Source organism: Lactuca virosa, chromosome 9, assembly GCF_052849685.1.
Source record: "Lactuca virosa cultivar CGN04683 chromosome 9, Lactuca_virosa_CGN04683_v6, whole genome shotgun sequence".
Lineage (NCBI taxonomy): Eukaryota > Viridiplantae > Streptophyta > Magnoliopsida > Asterales > Asteraceae > Lactuca > Lactuca virosa.
In genome coordinates, this window is record NC_136434.1 from 51,677,266 (window position 1) to 51,698,077 (window position 20,812).

Sequence of the window (20,812 nt, forward strand, 5' to 3'; positions counted from 1 at the left end):
TTGTTTTTATCATTTAAGAATAAATCACTTAACTTGTTGCTAATATTGTATGGTTAGGCTTGATTCAGTTGCTTCCATCCTAAAATCATCAATCTGAATTGAATAAGATTCTAAGTTCCGTTAAGTAAAGACTAATAAAATAAGTGGAAACCAGAAGCAAGATAATTTGGTGAAAGACCACCAAACATAAGGTCATGAACCTAAGGAAAGAGGAGATACTGATGCAGATTACAACCATGAGAGTTCATCATTACATGCCTAAAGAATATTAAGTGTAACATCACTGAAACAGAAAAATGAAACTTACAGCCCATTATGTCTTGTAAGTTGTTAAATAAGAGCACCTTTCTTTTTTTCAGAACTGTCATTGGTAAAGGTAATAGCAATAACTCAATAAGGCTTTTACAATTACAGAAATTTACAATAGGTATCATCTAAACTTATAGGGAAATGCCAAATAGTGTTGTTAAAGTTCTTGGGAAAAGGAGGGAATATAATTATACAAGAGATAAAGAGAAGTGAAGGTTTAATGTGTTTAACAAACAATGAAATTGGTAAGAGAACATCGATGCCTGCTTCTTCAAGGACCTGATGAATATAGTAAAGAACTCCATTCATGCCAGAGAAGTAAACAAGAAATTGACAAAATAGTTTGGATTTAATTGTAAAACCCTAATTACAAGGTGAAAACTAGGGATAAAAGATTTATTTTGTTACCTGTTGAAGTATTTGAAGACCGACTCCAACAAACAATGTATTCTTGACTCTTGATTAAATAATATCATACCAGTTTGCACCTTTGGTTGCAGCTTCAGTCGGGTGACGCATCAAGCATGGTCGATCTTACTAGGTTCTGGTCCATGAGGTCTTTAGAGTAAAGTGCAGTCTGGCTCACCAAGGCGGCAGCCTGAAAGGACTCACCGGATATCGGCGTATCATCACCTATAAGTGACGTTACATCACAATCTCGCAATTTCTTTGAAAACCCAGAGACCAAACCCACAAGAACAAACATTCAAATTCGAAAGAGGGGAGAAAAGAATCGAGCTCTAGAATCACATCACGATCTCGCAAAACGACAAAGGAAGAGTGGACAAATGGAGATGGTGGAGAAGGGAGGAGATTGCATAATGGAGGCGATGGTGTAGACGTCACTCTTCAGACAACACCATAGTTGAACAGATTGTGATTTTGTTGTCGACGTAGGAAGAAAAAGAGGAAAGAATTCAAGAACATAAAAAACCCTAGTATTCTATGAGGATTAGGTATGAATCAGGTAATTTAAAGTCTCAATTTAAATCTGATTTTTGAAAAATAATTAATATATTATATAGTGATTCCAAAGTGGTCGGGGGAAATGCATGATGACACCACTCACGGGCACTGGCCTGTTCCGTCAACTAGGACCCGTGGGTGAGATTACACTCGGGTAGATAAACACTAGGAGCACCCAACAATGAAGGACTAGCGCCAGAGAAAACGTCACACTTGATGGGTGACGAACCATAATCTAAAGTCACACCCCTCGGCCCTCTTTCTGACTGACAGGGTAGTTCAATTGCCCCTGCTTCACTCCCTCCAATGGTTGAGGAATATCATCATCAACAATATCAATCACCAAGGGGGATTCCACAATCAAAGAATCGATGTTGTGTCTCTTGCGTAGGATTTTACCAATTGTATTGGCACCCACACCGTTTGCAAGCGCATAATCCACCGGTGCCATCCGCCGCTTGAGGGTCGCCCGCCCACCATCGACAGACGACCCCTTGGTCACAGGGACCCCAGAAAAGCAAGGTAGTAAACTAGAGCTGATAGGAGTAGCAGACCCCTCCCTCGTTGCACCGGATGAGACGGTGGATACGGTCACCCGAGCACCGCCGGCAGGAGGAGGAAGAGTTTCCACCAAGGGGACTTCGCGATACTGAAGGTCACCCTTAAAATTCCCACACAACACCCCCTCGAGGGACAGAACCCTCTCAATGCCTGCAGTTGAAACAACAAAAATCAAACAACTATCTTACCCCCCCCCCCAAGGGAATACTCTTAAAAGAGGGAGGGGAGGAGCAGGGAAGCGACACCTACCGTCCTTCTCCATGTAAAATTGAGGCATCATTCTTCATGCCCGAAAAACAACACTCATCCCCGTTGTTACTAGAATGCAATCCTGCCAATCTTCCCTATTGAAGCAGACCCCCTCACCGTTTGATCCATGGACAAACTGATGCCCGACAATTGAGGAGCCCGATATGAAGCAATAGGCACACGAGGATAGCCAGGGCGAATCAAGTCATTCTTGAACCACAACCACCGGTTCTGCCAGATCTTCTGAGGTGCCTTCTGGCCAACAATAAACGCGCGAGTATTACGACGCTGAGAGAAAGTATGAACGCCATATTGGGTGGATGAACTGAAAAAATATTGGAAGGCTCGAAATTGGGGAAGCACGCCTAGGGCTCGGTAAGCCAATTCGAATTCAACGATCTTGTTAACACCATTTGAGGTAAGGTCGTGAATAGAAAAACCGTACTCTTGCATGACTTTATCAAAGAAATTTGATATCGGAAGACGAAACCCTGCCTCAAAGAACGACATAGGGACCTCGACCTTCTCTATCGGCGGCTAATAATTTATAGCCCCCTCCTGCGAAAACTGCACTCCGTGTTCAAGCATAAACCCAAATCAGAACTGGAGAGACTGGAACTCTTCCGATGTTGGGTCACTCCCAGATCAGACGAAGGTCATTTCAAACTAAGAACAGAGAACGGTAGGGGAAGATAAGCGAATAAGTAAACTGAGGCAGTCAAAGTATAGGAAACACGAAGAATACAACTCTCCCTAAATAGGGGGAGTTCAAAATGCAAAGCAGGAAAATCGAACGGTTTCCATAGTAAAAACTGCCTGCACAAAACGGCTTTGTCACATCAGCAGATGTCAGAACCATCTCTACCAAACGTGTGTCCATATCAAGGCTAGAACAACTTGATTATGTCACCCCAACACAAAGGTTTACTAGCCTACGGGACTTGTTAACGTATCCCACTAGGGATACGTCAAAGATAGTGAGATCATTACCTAAGGGCGACCTAGTCAACGGTCGTTGCTCGACAAATGCTAAGCCCAGGTCCTCGCCTCCGCGACCTCGCACTTATGCCTCGGTGCCCTATTTCCAAGCCTAGGCCCAGAACGAGGAGATCTGGTCTACAAAAAGACAAAATAGTACTAGACGCCTTCCTGAGCGACAGGTGTAGTGCTCATCCAGATACTGACTAGACCGTCGGAGTTTCGTTCCGGGATCCCCTCCCGGACGAAGGCTAACGCCTATTCTTTCTTTGTTGTGATTCTCATGCTTAACCCAAACAAGACATCCAGCAACGACGTTAAGTCCCGACGACATATCACAACACCTACATACTAGCATGTATTTCTAACATTTCATATATCAGTATACATAACAAATATGGACATTTTGGGAATCGCTTTCCTTTCTGAGATTTGGTTGAATGTATGCATTGCATTCTTTTCTTTTGAATATAGATATTTTTCTTAAAAAGTTTTTTTAAGACATTCAGATCCGCGATTTGAGTCTGGAATCACACAAGTTTACATCTAATTCGCTTAAACCGGGCTCTGATACCAACTTGTAACGTCCCGATTTTCTACCCAAATTTTTCATTTTTATTTATTCAAAATATTCATTTACATCATAGTAGTTATTACATTATGCGGAAACATGATTGTGAATGCGTGTATGCACAATCGAACATTGCCCTTCTTATGAACCAATGAAGTTCCTGAAAAACATTTTTAAACAATTGGATAAGCGTTAGGCTTAGTGAGTTTCCCCAATATATCATATACCACAATGCTTATACATGCATACAAATAATTATGGGTTCATAATAACGACTATGACTATAATTAAAATTACACGGAGTTAGAGTAAGTGTAGCTCACTTACAGAGTACTATTGATGAGAACCGGGATCTAAGCGGCCATAATATTGACTCGGGATCTCCTACTCAAAGACTACTACTCATATGAGTACTCAGAGGTGTCGTATGATTTCGTTGTAGGCCAGAAACAAAGGAAAAATAGGCTAGTATCGAGAGTTTATCGAGAGAGAACGATTTGGAGAGGTGTGAGGGAGAGAATGAGGGTTGCTGCCCTTTTATAGGTCATTTTTGGGGTGCACGGCGTGCAAAAGGAGTGCACGTCGTGCATTTTAATGCTACGTCACCCCATCCACTTTGTGCCACATGTCGGCCTCTCCGTGCTCCGCGTTTTCACCTTCTAGAAGCGCGCGTCGCGCACCTTGCGCTGCACGGGACACAAATCGCAGATTTTATAAATTTCATAACTTCTTCATACGGACTCCATTTTCGACGTTTTTTTTCCACGCTTACCTCTCAACAAGTAATACAACTTTCCTTTAGGCTCCATCGACTAATTCTGACTTTATATTTAGCCATTATGTTTATATGCTTTAATGATTTTGCTAAAATCATAACTGTCTCGTACGGACTCCGTTTTTGGCATTCTTTTTTACCAAAATTCTTATCTTAAAGAGCATTGCGATTTTAATTTTGGTGACTTTACCCAAAAGTCAACCATTCTCTTCGTGCCTTTTGATGTTAATAATTTTAAATTACGCGGTTGCTTTTTATATCTTATAAAATTCATATCGCCTTCATATGAACTCGAATGTGTGTGTGTGTGTGTTTTGACGCACTCATTTTTACGATTTACGGACAATTTGGTCTATTTTTCCTATTTTTCTTGGGCTAAAGAGTAATATATTTCTACTTCAATTTATATAAATATTTTTTATATTGAATCCCATGGAATGGTAAATGGGGTGTTACATCAGCTCAATGCAATGCAGACGGTGCTATAACACACCTATCGAATCAAAGAAGGTCCAACCTTAGTCTATACTCTAGAACTAGCAATTAGCCAAAAGTCCACCCAATTTAACAAGTCAACGGTCAAGGTCAACTGTCCAAGTTAACCTTAGAGAATCGCCACATCGTGGCCTTCTATTGGACAGGTCGTGGTAGAATAAGACAAAATAGTAGATATGTCCCCCAGTCGCCACGTCGTGATGACTAGATGCCACATTGTGGGAATCGCGTCTCAACATCTTAATGGATTAAGTTGTTTTCCATCCATTCCATGAGCTCCAAAGCTCATATCTGATTCTTCCCAAGGTCTTCAGGGATAAAGTTTCCAACTTTATCCATTAAAACATCCCAATAATCCAAGATCTCAAATCATAAGTCCTTGATGGAACTTAAGGCTTGATGTCACCCACGAATCGCTTAATCCTTAAAGTCTCCGGTCTAAAACTTCCAGGAGGGTTTTAGGGACCCTAATGATCCCTAAAAATGCAAACTTTATGGACATGCATGCTCCATGCATGTCCTTTCCCAAATCTAGGTCAAAAGATGAAATATGACCTAAAATTAATGCAAAGTCTTCAAACCACCACCAATTCCTAGATCTATAAGATAAGATGCTCAAGGGGCTCAGAGAAACCATAAAGTTGCAAACTTTATCTCTTCAAACCATACAAGCCACATCAAAGGGACCAAAACATGACATAAAACCTAGACCTAAAGAGGAAAACGTCAAAAGATGGAAGCTTGAGGACTTACTAAGGTCCAAAGTAGGCATAATAGAATGATGATGAAGTTTCCTTGTTGAATCAACATACTAGAATACATTCTTCTTCTTCAAGCTACCAAAAGCACCAAAATGAGCCAAGGGGAATTAGGGTTAGGGTTTCTAAGGTTTGTGTCACAACTAGCAAAATTAGGTTAAGATGTGAATTCATGTACAATATAACCTCCTTGTGTAATTTTACAACACCTCATCGAACTTCAAAACTTCAATGCCATTAAGATTCTACTTTTATACATTGACATTTGGGTCGAAACAATCTCATATAAGCCCGAAAATCGATCCATAAAGCCAAGTCCAATCATTTTTTGGCCTTAAACATAAATTCTCAACCTAAAAACCCTTATTGGACCGAAAACCACTCATTGGGCCCTAATGGGCCGAAAACTTTTATTAAACATTACTTTGAGACGAAAACTCCCCTAATGGGCCTTTTGGGCCGAAATCTCCTAGTAAGCCTTATATGGGCCGGAAAATGCATATTGGACCTTAGTTGGGCCGAAAACCCTCGTTTTTGGACTTCTTGAACCGAAAACTCCCATTAAGCACCAATGGGCCAAAATTCTTCATTGGGCCAAGCCAAATCAAAACCCACTAATTATTTGGGCCAACCTTGGGCCGAGACCCCTCTTGGGTCGGTTAAGGTTTGGATTTTAAAAAAAAGGAAAGGGATTAGTGGATAATAGGATATGCCACCTCAAATTTATACACCATGTAACCATGCAAATTACACACCATACATCTATGCAACTTTTTTTAACCTACAAGTATTAATCTACTAATCTCTCCCCTCTCTTCCCTCTTGAAATCTCGGCTAAACCCTCCCTCCCCACCACTTTCACTCCAAAACTTCCTTCCATCTCATTTCCTCTCAAGATCTCTAGTGATTCACTCAAGAATTTCAAAGTTCTTCACCATCAAACATCAATTCAAGCTCCTTGGTAAGTCCTAGACTAAAAATCAAGTGTTTTAATTCAAAATATGCTAAGATATTTCCCTTACACTCTCTTTTTCGTGAATATGGACCTTAGAATCACCACCATTTCGAGATCTCTCCAAAAACTCAAGCTAGGTTCAAAGTTTCATCTTCTTCTTCATCTACATCTTGAAACCCCCAAGGTGAGCTTCATACCCCACTATTTTTCATGTTTTCATACTCTTTGGGGGGGGGGGGGAATACAAGTCAAAGTTTCGGTTAACCATTGGATAATTGCATGGACCATTGTGTTATGTGTTTAACTTTTGGGTTATTACTTGAACAGGAAGTTTATCACCTAGATCTTCATAAAAATCATGAGAAAAGTATGTGTTATTATATATGTTACATGTAAACCTGTAAATATGGGTTATATACTCAAATATAGAAAAAATAAGTGTTGTATTCAAACATGCATAACCTAAACTTAACCAACAACTTTCAACAGAAAAGTTATGTGTCATTCACGGACTGTTTTGACCACCTTGAATGTAATATTTTTCAAAATTGTTTTACATGCAAAAATTTCAGGTTTATACCTTTCAAATGACTACCCTCACGCATTCATACGATTTTTCTACAATTTTTACAAAACTGCCTATCATTTGAGGAATAATCTCGGACCAGTATGTGAAAATGAACAATTTCACACTGGTTTGAGGCCATTAAAAATTATGAGAAAAATTGTGAACAAAGTAGACTCAATTTCCAAACTCCCAGAGTTTACGGATCCAAATTTCAACTTATGATGATTTTTCTATAATTTTTCTAAGAACAGGGACAGAAAATCCAAAAACCAGAAAATTGTTTTAACTTACTAAAAGTGCTTATACTTGTGTTTAGATGTAAGTTTTAAAGGTTGTAACCTTTTGAAAACACCTAGACATGATAACTTGCATGTGCGTATACACTTGATCATATGAATGCTTTCAATTACACTAGATATACTCAAGTCGTTTTACAAGAAAGAGAAGTCATAGTTTACGTAAATCTGTTAAGGCTCTTGTGAGGCTCTCCTTTAGTCGTACCTACCTAGTGTATGTGGTAAGTCCTCTTAGTTATAACCAGAGTCTCCTGGAGGGAGAACGGGAGTTTGTGTATAGATCTATATGGGGTTGACATCCTACACCTGAGCTGTTCGCTACAGCTAGACTAGGCCAGTCTAGGGTGTCAAATATCTTCTTCGAAACCGACGCCTGAAGAACGTCAAGACAGGCACTCCGTCATATTAGTATGGTTATAGCGACTCACATAGGGAATAACAACACCATTTTGGTTTACGGGAGGCTTTACTTCGTTAGTTTTATTAAAAGAAATGAAAGTATATACTAATTAATGTCTACGTGCTATTCATTTTCATCATGGTCTTAGGGCTTAAGACTACAGTTCTCTATTAAGAAAATATTGGATTTTCTGGATTTATTCATTATTACTCTACAAGGAAAAGACACATAGAGAATAACCACACTATTTGATTTTACGAAGAATTTACACTCAACTAGTTTTCACCAAACACCAAGCTATGCTTCGTATACTTTAAAAACTGATTTCACCACTCGGGTCTTAGGGCTTTAAGACCACAACACTTTTATATACAGAAAATATAGGATTTTCTGGGGATACACCCTTTTCAAATACAAACAAAGGATAATAAAGGACGTGCATGCAATTATACACGGTTTGGAACAAAACTCACAAACTACTTTTTATAAAAAAATATTGGATTTTCTGAAGTTTTTATACTTATTATAAGAAAAGACATTACAAAGTTTTTCCTACAAACATGCTTATGAACTCACCAACATTCTATGTACGCTTTTCAAAACGACTTGTATTCTCAGGGACTCAATGAACAGGTACTCGAGCCTTGGATCGGGATTATTTTACTACCTTTTGAGCAACCATACTTTATGTTATTTTTGTGTAATTGATAAACAAGTATAATTTGTAAGACAATGGATGTTGATAAACAAGTATAATTTGTAATGTATGATGTTTGGTTGCTATGTTTCATTCATATCCAATTGTTATGATACTATACATGATGTCATCCGCCCCTGGACGTTTCCGCCGTCCTGGTTCGGGGGTGTGATAGTTTGAGAGTGATGGAGGTTGAGGAGGATACCCTAATCCTTGGGATAAGATGCTTAAATACGAGAGAAACCCTAAAATCATGGGATTTGGCCAGAACAGTTGCCATATTGTGGTACTCATCAAATAAACACGTTCCATAGTGGCTTGTCACGGACACATGATTTTTCCCAAAAACATGCATTTGGCTGGAAATCGGATGTTACAAATCTCCCACAAACGACTCCCTGGCAGCTTCTCCAATCCCGCGTGCCAAAACTCCCTCAAATGACATGAGATGCTTATTATATTTATCGTTTGCCATTTGTCCATTCTCCCGTCACGTGTCTCGGTGACTCAACTTGTGTCACGTCGTAGTGAATCTTCCTTCAACGTCGTGGGAATCAAATTGCAATGTATTTTCATCTCATATTAGAGTTACTTTAAATTGGATATTTGTTGTTTAGCAAAATGGAGTTGAGAAAGTTTGATGCGAGATTTTTATACTAAAAATATCTATGTTTTAAATTTATATAACCAATAATCCAACAGTTTATCATCAAAAAGATACAAGTCATATGCTAAAAGGAAGGCTCAATGAGATCAGCAAGATTGGTGACCAATCACATCATATCCCTTGCAATTAGGAGAACGTATATCTGCTTTCCATTCACCAAGAATTGACAGCAAGCAATAGTATTTCTTCCATATTTAGATCATTGTAATTTAGTATAAATTGTGGTTTCTCTTCCTCGTTGTTATATACAAAAAAAACAAAAACAATCGCTTCCTATCAATTCTTCTCTGTTTTTTATCATGGTATCAGAGCAGGTTTGCTCATCATCTACCCCATAGCCTGCTCAAATCTCGATCCCAACTAAGTCGCCATGTCCGGAGACGGCAACTTAGAACCCAGTTTATCAATACAGCTTGCCAATCTGTTAAAGAATGGCATCAATCCCCAATCTCAGAACCCAAAGCTATCCGATAATCTCCAAATAAACCTCAAACTCAATAGCCAAAACTATGCTTTATGGACTCGGATGATTCGAGTTGCCATAGGCGGAAAATCTAAGGCCATGTTATCTCACTTGACCTCTGATCCTCCAAGCCAAGACAAAGAATCTTACGAGCAATGGGAACAAGAAGATCTAATTCTGTTCTCATGGCTCATCCAAAATATTGAACCTACTATTGCAGGTAACCTAACAGAGTACCCCACTGCAAAAATGTTATGGGATGCTTTAGTGGTCACATACAGTAGTGGCAGAGACAAACTTCATACCTTCAACCTCCATGGGCTAATGACATCAAGCAAAATGACAGCACCCTTGAAGAATTTTGGATTACACTCCAAGGTGTCTGGGGAGAAATCGACAGGATCGATCCTAACCCCATGAAATGTCCAGATGATATCAAGACTTACGCAAGAATCAGGTCAGAGCAAAAACTTTTTCAATTCTTAAATGCCCTCAATCAAAAATACGAATCAATCAAAAGGGAGATCCTTCGATTGGAACCATTGCCTTCGGCGGAGGCAGCTTATGCTATCGTCCGTAAGGAAGCCGCTCACCAGAATATTCTTGGAACAACTAACCACACACAGGGCATAGCAGCAGGTCTGGTCGCTACTGAAACCGAGGGAATGGGGCTTGCCACGAAGGGGTATCGCCGATCGGAAGGAAAGAAGAATGGATCGATGATCAAAGAAGATAAAACAAACTTGAAGTGTGATCACTGTGGCATGTCAAGACACACCAAAGAGCAGTGCTTTTGGCTCGTTGGTTATCCCGAGTGGTGGGCCGATGGCCACAAGAAGAGTACCAAGGGTCTCGGACCAGAAAAAGGAAGAGCTCCGACCACCGATAAGAATATCGATCGGAAAACCACCACCGGATTTGGGGGGGTTGCAGCGACGGGAATCAATGAAGAAGATGAAAGTTTCTCGATGGAGACAGGTACAGGGGGTAAGAAAGGGGGTATCTTGAAAACCCCAATAAATCAATTACACTCTAATGGTTCTTTTTCTTATCTTATCCAAAAGAGTTTTGAAAATTACAAAAAGAACCTTGATGTTAATGGTTGTGCAATTGTGGCTCAAAATTATAAAATAAAACATGAACCGTCATGGATATTTGATTGTGGAGCCACCGACACCATGACTTACGACTTATCTGATTTTGCTATGTCAACTAAACCAACAAAATCATACATTCAAACCGCAAATGGAGAAAAAATGAATGTAAAAAATGGGGGAACGATCGAAATCTCACCAACACTTAAGCTCTCTAATTGTTTCTATGTTCCCGCTCTATCTCATAAACTCCTATCAATCAGTCATGTAACAAAAGAGTTGAATTGCTCGGTCCTTATGCAACCTACTTTTTGCATTTTACAGGATATCAGGACGGGAGCGATAATTGGGCGTGGCACTGAAAGGAAAGGGTTGTATTATGTGGATGAGGTATCTCAAAATGGTGTGGTAATGTTATCTCATGGAACAAAGGAACGGGAAGCTTGGCTATGGCATAGAAGACTGGGACATCCATCCACCAGTTACTTACATATTTTATTTCCGAAATTGTTTTCTTCTAATTGCAAGTCACATTGTGAAACTTGTGTATTAGCTAAAAGTCATCGAAAATCTTTTAAACCGAATAACACGAGAGTTGACCTACCATTCTCATTGATTCACTCGGATGTGTGGGGCCCCGCTCCAATCATTGGGGGACAAAACTTTCGTTTTTTTGTTATATTTGTTGATGATTGCACCCGCATGACTTGGGTTTATTTATTAAAAAATAAATCTGAAGTTCTTGACAAATTTAGTATTTTTTACAACATGATTCAAACTCAATTTCAGAAAAACATTCAGATTTTTAGATCTGACAACGGAGGAGAATTTGTCAGCTCCGAAATGAAATCTTTTTTCCAAACCAAGGGTATAAATCATCAAACCACATGCCCTCATACTCTAGAACAAAATGGTGCCGCGGAACGAAAGAACCGCATCCTGTTAGAAATAACTCGAGCCCTTCTCATAGAATCACAAGCTCCAAAGTTTTTTTGGCCAGAAGCCCTTGTTACTGCCGCATACCTTGTCAACCGGCTTCCCACCCAAATCCTAAAATCTAAAACCCCTCTTCAAACCCTCACTGAATACACTAAACTCCCTTCTGTTCTTACCTTTAAACCACGAATATTTGGGTGCACTGTATTCGTCCATATACCTAAAGCCAACAGATCTAAATTTGACCCCTGTGCTGAGAGATGTGTCTTTGTTGGGTACGGAATAACTCAAAAGGGGTACCGGTGTTATAATCCAAAAACCCGACACATGTTCACTACAATGAACTGTGATTTTCTTGAAACTGAGTATTATTATGTCTCCCAACACAGTGGTCAGGGGGAGACAGAATGTGTTGACACACTGAATTGGTTGAGATATGCTACATCTGAAGAAGGAAGAAGCCATAGTCTACAAAATGAGACTCCTCTTCCCACACAACCAACTAACGTCAGTGCCACCCAAGCAACTGCCCCTGACCTGATACCCGAGGTAAGTAACACTCACCCTAGTCACCCTGATATTTCTGAGACTCTTAACACATCAGGACAAAGTGAGAATGGACAGGAACAAGAAAATACATCAGTTGAACATGCAGAGGAACAAGAACATATGGAGGAACAAGAACATGTGGAGGAACAAGAGACCGTTGAGACACCAGCAGAAGGGTATGTGCTGCCACCAAGATCAAATCAGGGAGTTCCACCAAAAAGATATTCACTAGAAAAAGAGTCTAGAGGGCGAAGATACCTAGTGGCTAACTTAGCCAAAGGAAATCTATCCAAAGGAGCCAAGGCCTTTGTTTCGACTCTGTATTCAAATGAAATACCAGCTACCACAGAACAAGCCTTAAAATCAAAACAATGGAGAGATGCAATGGAAGAAGAAATGAAAGCTCTTACAAAAAATAACACCTGGGAAAATCGTGTCTTACCGCCAGGAAAGAAACTTGTCGGGTGTCGGTGGGTGTTTACAATTAAATACAAACCCGATGGTACAGTTGAAAGATACAAGGCGAGGTTGGTAGCTAAAGGCTATACACAAACTTACGGTATTGACTACTCTGAAACCTTCTCTCCAGTTGCAAAGATCAATACAATAAGGGTTCTTTTTTCTGTAGCAGCAAATAAAGGATGGCCCCTACACCAGTTTGATGTGAAGAATGCTTTCCTACACGGAGAGCTAAAAGAGGAAGTTTATATGGAAGCACCACATGGATTTACAGACAAGTTTAGAAAGAGAGAGGTGTGCCTTCTAAAGAAATCCATTTATGGATTAAAACAGTCCCCGAGAGCATGGTTCGGGAAGTTCACCTTAGCCATGAAAAAGTATGGATTTAAGCAAAGTAACTCGGACCATACGTTGTTTCTTAAACGGAGAGGCAGACTCATAACATGTTTAATAATCTACGTGGATGATATGATTATCACAGGAGATGACAAAGAAGAAATAACCAAACTCAGGAAGAGATTGTTCAAAGAATTTGAAATGAAAGATCTTGGGGAACTCAAATACTTCCTTGGGATTGAAGTCCTGAGATCAAAACAGGGGATCTTCATGTGTCAAAATAAGTATGTCTTGGACTTACTTGCAGAAACTGGTATGATTGATTGTAAACCAGCTGACACTTCGATGATTGTGAATCAGAAGCTCTATATGGAGGAGAAAGCAGAGCCGACTGAGAAAGAAAGATACCAACGAATGGTAGGAAAACTGATATACATCTCACACACCCGGCCTGACATAGCATATGCGGTGGGAGTTGTAAGTCAGTTTATGCATCAACCCCAGAAGGCTCACATGGAAGCAGTCTTAAGAATTATAAGATATCTCAAGGGAACAGCCAGACATGGAGTCTTGTTTCAGTCAAATGGTCATCTTGAAACGCTTCTCTATACCGATGTAGATTGGGCTGGCGATAAAGGTGACCGAAGATCCACCTCAGGGTAGTTGGTGGGAATCTTGTTACATGGAGAAGTAAGAAACAGAAGGTGGTGGCTCTTTCAAGTGCGGAAGCAGAATTTCGAGGAATTGCAAGGGGATTAACCGAAGTTTTATGCGTACGGAAGCTTCTAACAGAAATAGGGTATCCACCACAAGAAACTAGCAAAATTATGAGTGACAACAAGGCAGCCATCCAAATTTCAGAGAATCCAGTTCAACATGATCGAACGAAGCACATAGAAGTAGAACTGACACTTCATCAAGGAGAAGTTGGAAGCAAAGATCATCACACTCCCGTTTGTTCGATCAGAGGACCAACTCGCTGATATCTTGACAAAAGCTGTTAATGAAAAAAATCTAAACGAATGTCTGGGCAAGTTGAATTTTGGAAATCCCATTTTCAACTTGAGGGGGAGTGTTAAAAGGAAGGCAGGCTCAATGAGATCAGCAAGATTGGTGGACCAATTAGGAGAACGTATATCTGCTTTCCATTCACCAAGAATAGTATTTCTTTCTTCCATAGATCATTGTAATTTATTGTGGTTTCTCTTCCTCATAACAATATACAAATAAAAAAAAAAAAAAAAAAAAAAAAAAAAAAAAAAAAAACAATCGATTCCTATCAGTTCTTCTCTGTTTTTTATCATCATAAAGATCAAATTAACAAGTAGAAGAGAATGTTTTTACCCTCAGGCTTTGCTTGCCCTCAAGCAAATAGACACAAACTAGACACAAAAATTAAAAATAGAATTGAAAAGTAAATTTATTATGCAAGGGTTGATTGTGAGCCTGTTTTCTCCTTTACCACTCAACTTGAAGTTGTTGCACAAAATTGTCATTGAAATGGAAGAAACAAGTTACAGTTTCTTTGTTGGTTAGATTGCTACATGAATTACAAGTTTGCTAAATTAAAATCTGAAAATGTTTTCTTGTACAAGTATAGAATGATAATTTCATCACATTTTTACACAGATGGTGAGAAACAAGTTATTTGAGGTCAAAAACATCATCAAAATTTATTATATCCATAAATGAGTTATCAATCAAAATCCTTGAATGAGTTTCATATCTTCTTCAAAAGCTCGAAAGTCAAAGTCCTTGAATGAGTTTCATATCTTCTCCAAAAGCTCTAAAGTCAAAGTCCTCCTTGCTGCATCATTTTATTGATGGCTGGAAATATATATCCAGAAAATCAACTTGGCGTGGGTTTCCCTTTTCTTTACCAAACTAATGCCACATCTCATCATCATGATGTAACTTAGCCATTTTGATTCCGGCTGTTTGTTCTTCATTCAATCCAAGCCTGATCCATATCTTTAAAAGTCCTTCAACGAGATGCATCCATTCTGATCAGGCTATTCTTCATTCAATCCATGTTGCATCCATTCTGATCAGGCTGTTCTTCATTCAATCCATGGCCATTACGTGATAAATATGTATAATGTATGTATTTATCAACGAATGCGGTTCAAGTGAGCAAACGGCTCAGGGGCAGCCTTGGGGGCAGCTTTTGCAGCCACTTCTGGGCTCCCAAAAACATTCCAAAATCTCAACGTCTCATCTCCTGCAGCAGATGCAACTGTACATCCATCCGGGCTCTGCAAACATGTCATCATCTTGTTAGAAAACAAACTACTTAACTTCTTCTTTTTTTTTTTTTTTGACAACAAAATGTATGTATGTATACCTGTGCCATGAAAAGAACTCTAGACGTATGTCCTGTAAGCTCCGCCATCTTAACCATCGACGGGTACTTCCAAAGAGTCAACTGGTTCTGTGTAAACCCATGAGAGCTCAACAGCTCACGTTCATTTTTGTTCCACAAAAGAGCACACACCTGCGACCCTGTGTCCACCGAGTTCAAGCAAGCGCCGGTGTGCGTGTTCCAAAACTTTATACACTTGTCACCACCTCCGCCTCCTGAAGCAAGAAGGTTACCCTGGAATGGGCACCATGCAAGAGCTTTCACTGCAGCTGTGTGATCCTCGAGTCTATGAAGCCATTGAGTTGGAGAATTACTGGAAGCCGTTGATCTGTCCCATATGTGAAGAAGGTTGTCGTTTCCACCACTGGCTAACTGCTGCCCTGAAGCAGACCATTTCAGCCCGCAGACTTCTTGGTGGTGGCCGCTGTAAGTATCCACGATATGTGATCTGATTCTAACATCGTTGTTCACAATCTGCCCATCCATTCCTCCTGTTGTCAAGATATGATTGTTCCAATCCAGAGCTCCAACTCGAGATTGGTGGCACCCTTTCAGTGTTCTCAGCTGTACATTTTATTTAAATACAAACATTTAGAAAAACATTCCATGTAAATCATAAACTACTTGAGAGTATTTTATTTACCAGTCTGTTTGATGTAGAATCCCAGAGCTGGACATCGGAATTGTTTAAGCCCACAGAGATGTGGCGTCCATCGGGTGCCCATTTGACACTTGTGACAGGTCCAGCCTCATCTTCTACAGTAACGAGCTCTGAGGTATTACCATCAGTAGCATCCCATAGATACACTGTGCTCCCTAGAGCTATCGCCAAGACATTGCTGCTTCCCCAATCCAACAAATTCAAGTAGTAATCATCCACAAGATCAGGAGCATCCAATGTCCTTTCGGAAGTCTACACACCAAAAAATAAAAAAACCATAAGATTTAATTCCTGAAGCAGAGATCAGATTTCTAAAACACGAATGGATCTTGCAGAGGAAGGAAAACTGACCTGGGGAATGTATCTACGGGCTTTTGCAGGTTTTGACTGTTGAACGGAAGTAGAGCAGTCAGAAGGAATTGCGTCCATTGGGGTTGGAGGCTTGTTCTTGAAGGCTAGAATTCTTGTTCTGTTCATGTTAAAGCTCTCCGCCAAATGCTTCCTGTACGCTTCCCTAGAAGGTGAGCTGGCCATTGGATTTTCCTTACCTTTTTTCGCTTCGGTTAGCATGTAATGAGCATAATCAAAATCCATCGCTGATCTATTTGGTATGAATCTATCCAACTACACACAATAAAACAAAAAAAAACCTAATTCAAAAAACTTGATTCAAGCAACAAGATTCATCAAAGATGTAAATGAGCTATATGAATATAATCAACAAAAGTCATCAAAGAATAGGGAAGCAATTACATTTTCACGAGAATTTTTTCTTTGAAGGAATTGCTCCTGAAGGGGGCATCGTGATTGTGACTTGGTAGCTGAAGAACTTACAGATCCTGCATCCATAACTTTAGTAACAACAAAGATATATATATATATATATATATATATATATATATATATATATATATATATATATATATATATATATATATATATATATATATAAACAAAGATAGAGAAATCAGAAAATCCTGCAAAAAAGAGGTTAGGTAAAGAAAGCAATCAAGAGAAATAGCAATTAAAAAATCAAAGAACAATTGAGAAAAATTAGAGAGCGTTGTCAGATCGTGCACAGATGACGAAGGCGATTGCAAGAAAGAGAGGAGGGGGAAGAGAGATCGATTAATGCTTGTGTGATTAAGCTAAGAGAGAATTTAGGGGTTTATATATAAACGAAAAACTAGGGTTGGTGATGGCGTTTTTCGGTAGTTTGCTGCGGCGATGCTTAACGGCTACTAAGTTTCCAATGTATCCGTTGCAATTTGTTGTTACCAATATACCCTTGGCACTTGGCGCCCAATTCCAAACGAGAGACACGCGGAATGGGCTAAAATCACAACTATTATCATTTGGGTTTTTAGGGCCTTGTATCCTGCGTTGATCTCCTTTTAATTTTGGGGCTAATGTCATAAAACTCCCACTATTTTATAGTATCTTGTTTCTAATTTACTCCGATATCTTTTTGGGACTTATTTGACAATAAAACTTTACTAATACTTCATTAAATGCTCCTTATCAGGTTAAAAACAAAAACAAGTAAAACATTGTCGCCAGTTACAAAGACACCTGTGTTTCTTTATTTTCCTGACGATCAAACGAGCACATACTTAGGGGGTGTTTGGATAAATTAGAGTACAGTTTATTAGCTTATTGCTTATTAGCTTATTTGCGGTGGGAATAAGCAATAAGCAATAAGCAAGGGGGAGATGCTTATTAAAATCAGCTTATTTAGCTTATCCCTACCACAATAAGCTGATTTTTAAGGATTCCTATCAAAACAATTAAACTTAGCTTATTGTGGTGGGAATAAGCAATAAGCAATAAGCACCCTCTTTTTTCTCTATCCAAACACCTCCTTAGAACATCTTTTGCAAAACGTCACGCCAAGAATACAGACAGCAGACACAATGAGAGGTGAATCTAAGGGCTTTAGAGCATTTCTCTATAAAACACTCTTCTCGCATGCAAGAAGATTATCACCGTGGGGGAGAATTGGTTATCTTCGGAGAGGACACCATGTTGGGTTCAGGGTTCTACTCAGCCGTCAGGGCTCGACAGTATATTCAGCACGGGTGTGCGGATTATCTAGCGTATGTGGTGGATACGCGGGTCAGGGATCAGACCTCGGTTTCAGAGGTTCCAGTAGTCAGGGAGTTCGTTGACGTGTTTCCGGAGGAGTTACCCGGAGTGCCTCCGGAGAGGCAGGCCGAGTTCAGGATTGACCTTGTGCCAGGTATGGGCCCTATCGCCAAGGCGTCGTACCGATTGGCACCACCAGAGATGCAGGAGTTGTCATCACAGCTGCAGGAACTGTGGGCAAACAGTTCATTCGTCTGAGCAGTTCTCCGTGGGGAGCGCCGATTCTCTTCGTCAAGAAGAAGGACGGTTCACACCGGATGTGCATTGACTATCGGGAGTTGAACAAGTTGACGGTGAAGAACCGTTATCCACTCCCGAGGATAGATGATCTTTTCGATCAGTTGCAGGGAGCATCTTGGTTCTCTAAGATAGACCTGAGGTCCGGGTACCATCAGGTCAGGGTGAGGAAGGAGGACGTGGAGAAGACCGCGTTTCGGACTCGTTATGGACATTACGAGTTCGTGGTCATGCCGTTTGGGCTCACCAACGTGCCGGCAGTATTTGTGGACCTGATGAATCGGTTCTGCAGACCGATGCTCGATCGCTCGGTCATTGTGTTCATAGATGATATCTTGGTGTACTCCAAGACCAGGGAGCAGCACGAGGAGCATCTTCGGGAGCTATTGGGAGTCTTGAGGCGAGAACGGCTTTATGCCAAGTTTTCGAAGTGCGAGTTTTGGCTACGAGAGGTTCAGTTCCTTGGATATCTCGTTAACCAAGAGGGGATTTTGGTTGATCCGCCAAGATCGAGGCGGTTATGCAGTGGGAGGTTCCGAAATCTCCCTTGGACATCAGGAGCTTCTTGGGATTGGCTGGGTACTACCGGAGATTCATATAAGATTTCTCCAAGATTGTAGTACCCTTCACTCGTCTGACGAGGAAGGGGGTGGATTTCCGGTGGGGCCCTGAGCCGCAGAGGGCATTTGAGACCCTCAGACAGCGGCTTTGCAAGGCTCCAGTCTTGACTCTCCCGGAGGGAGTTGAGGATTTTGTAGTGTTCTGTGATGCATCCATCACGGGAATGGGAGCGGTCCTCATGCAGTTGAAGCCGCATGAGACGAGATACCCCTCGCACGATTTGGAGTTAGGAGCGGTGGTATTCGCTCGCAAGATTTGGAGACATTATCTCTACGGGGTCCGTTGTACCATTTACACTGACATCAAGAGTCTAAGACACATCATGGATCAGCCGAACCTGAACATGAGACAGCGCAGGTGGCTTGACATAGTCAAGGATTATGACTGCGAGATCCTTTACCATCCTGGTAAAGCGAATATGGTTGCGGACACCATGAGCCGCAAGTCAGTTGGATCTTCTGCTCCAGCTGCATGTATGAGGATATTTGTGGATTCTCCACTCGTGAACTTGATTAGGGAAGCTCATGTTGAGGGTATGCGACAGGAGAATTGGAAGCTTGAGAGGATCAGGGGTGAGAACACCCGGTTTATGCAGAATAGCCGGGGATTGTTGACCAGTTATGGTCGGGTCTGGGTTCCGATATCTGGTGGGGTCAGACAGATTGTTATGGAGGAGGCTCATAAGTCTCGCTTCTCTATTCACCCGGGGCCACCAAGATGTACCGGGATTTGCAACTGCGTTACTGGTGGCCATGCATGAAGAGGGAGATCACATGGTACGTTGATAGGTGCTTGATCTGTCGGATGGTCAAGGCTGAGCATCAGAGGCCGCATGGCCAGCTGCAGCCTCTGGAGATTCCCATGTGGAAATAGGAGCAGATCACGATGTATTTCATCACCAGGCTACCGAGAATCGCTAGGGACTTCGACGCTATTTGGGTCATCGTGGATCGATTGACCAAGAGCGCTTAGCGATACGGGAGAGTTCATCGGCCGAGAGGTTGGCCGACTTGTATATCCGCGAGATTGTTGCTCACCATGGGGTATCGGTCTCTATTGTCTCAGACTGTGATGTTCGATTCACCTCCCGTTTTTGGAAGAAGTTCCACGAGGAACTGGGCACGCAGTTGCACTTCAGTACAGCCTATCATCCGCAGACAGACGGCCAGAGTGAGCGGACCATACATACTCTCGAGGATATGCTGAGAGCCTACGTTATTAACTTCGGTGGGAGATGAGACTCCTACCTACCTCTTGCAGAGTTCTCCTACAGCAACAGCTTTCATTCCAGTATTGGTGCTCCACCATATGAGCTGTTGTATGGACGGAGATGTCGCACCCCAGTCTGTTGGGGTGAGATCGGTCACAGGGTAATGGGACAGACAAAGGTAGCTCTACAGACTACCGAGAGGATTCAGCAGATCAGACAGCGGTTGCAGACCGCTTAGAGTCGGCAGAACAGTTACGCCGACAGACGCCGATCTGAGCTGGAGTTCCAGGTGGGTGACATGGTATTACTGAAGGTCTCGCCCTGGAAGGGTGTGATTGGCTTCATGAATAAGGGAAAATTGGGTCCTCGATACATTGGTCCATTCAGGATTACTGCAAGGGTTGGAAAAGTGGCGTATAGACTAGATCTCCCGGAGAAGCTTAGTCAGATCCACATCACTTTCCATGTGTCACAGTTGCGAAAGTGCATATTAG

The 20,812-nt window shown here is 41.1% G+C and overlaps 1 protein-coding gene across 1 annotated transcript; it reads right to left on the reverse strand.

The window, feature by feature from the left end:
• Positions 1 to 14,627: 14,627 nt before the first annotated feature.
• On the reverse strand, positions 14,628 to 17,011 carry LOC145137634 (cell division cycle 20.2, cofactor of APC complex-like). The gene is made up of 5 exons (XM_079071762.1): positions 16,859 to 17,011; positions 16,457 to 16,729; positions 16,088 to 16,357; positions 15,427 to 16,008; positions 14,628 to 15,337 (listed from the first exon to the last, which is right to left on the reverse strand). The coding sequence occupies exons 1-5, from the start codon at positions 16,952 to 16,954 to the stop codon at positions 15,194 to 15,196; spliced, it is 1,365 nt and encodes a 454-aa protein (XP_078927888.1). The 5' UTR covers positions 16,955 to 17,011; the 3' UTR covers positions 14,628 to 15,193.
• Between the last annotated feature and the right edge of the window lie 3,801 nt (positions 17,012 to 20,812).

What these genes read in the sequence shown, in the direction of transcription:
- LOC145137634 (XM_079071762.1), bottom strand. Translation starts at nt 16,954, where the DNA reads ATGGATGCAGGATCTGTAAGTTCTTCAGCTACCAAGTCACAATCACGA. An exon ending in GAAAAAATTCTCGTGAAAAT is followed by an intron (nt 16,730 to 16,858) that starts GTAATTGCTTCC and finishes TATTGTGTGTAG; the next exon opens with TTGGATAGATTCATACCAAA. An exon ending in CCCGTAGATACATTCCCCAG is followed by an intron (nt 16,358 to 16,456) that starts GTCAGTTTTCCT and finishes TTTGGTGTGTAG; the next exon opens with ACTTCCGAAAGGACATTGGA.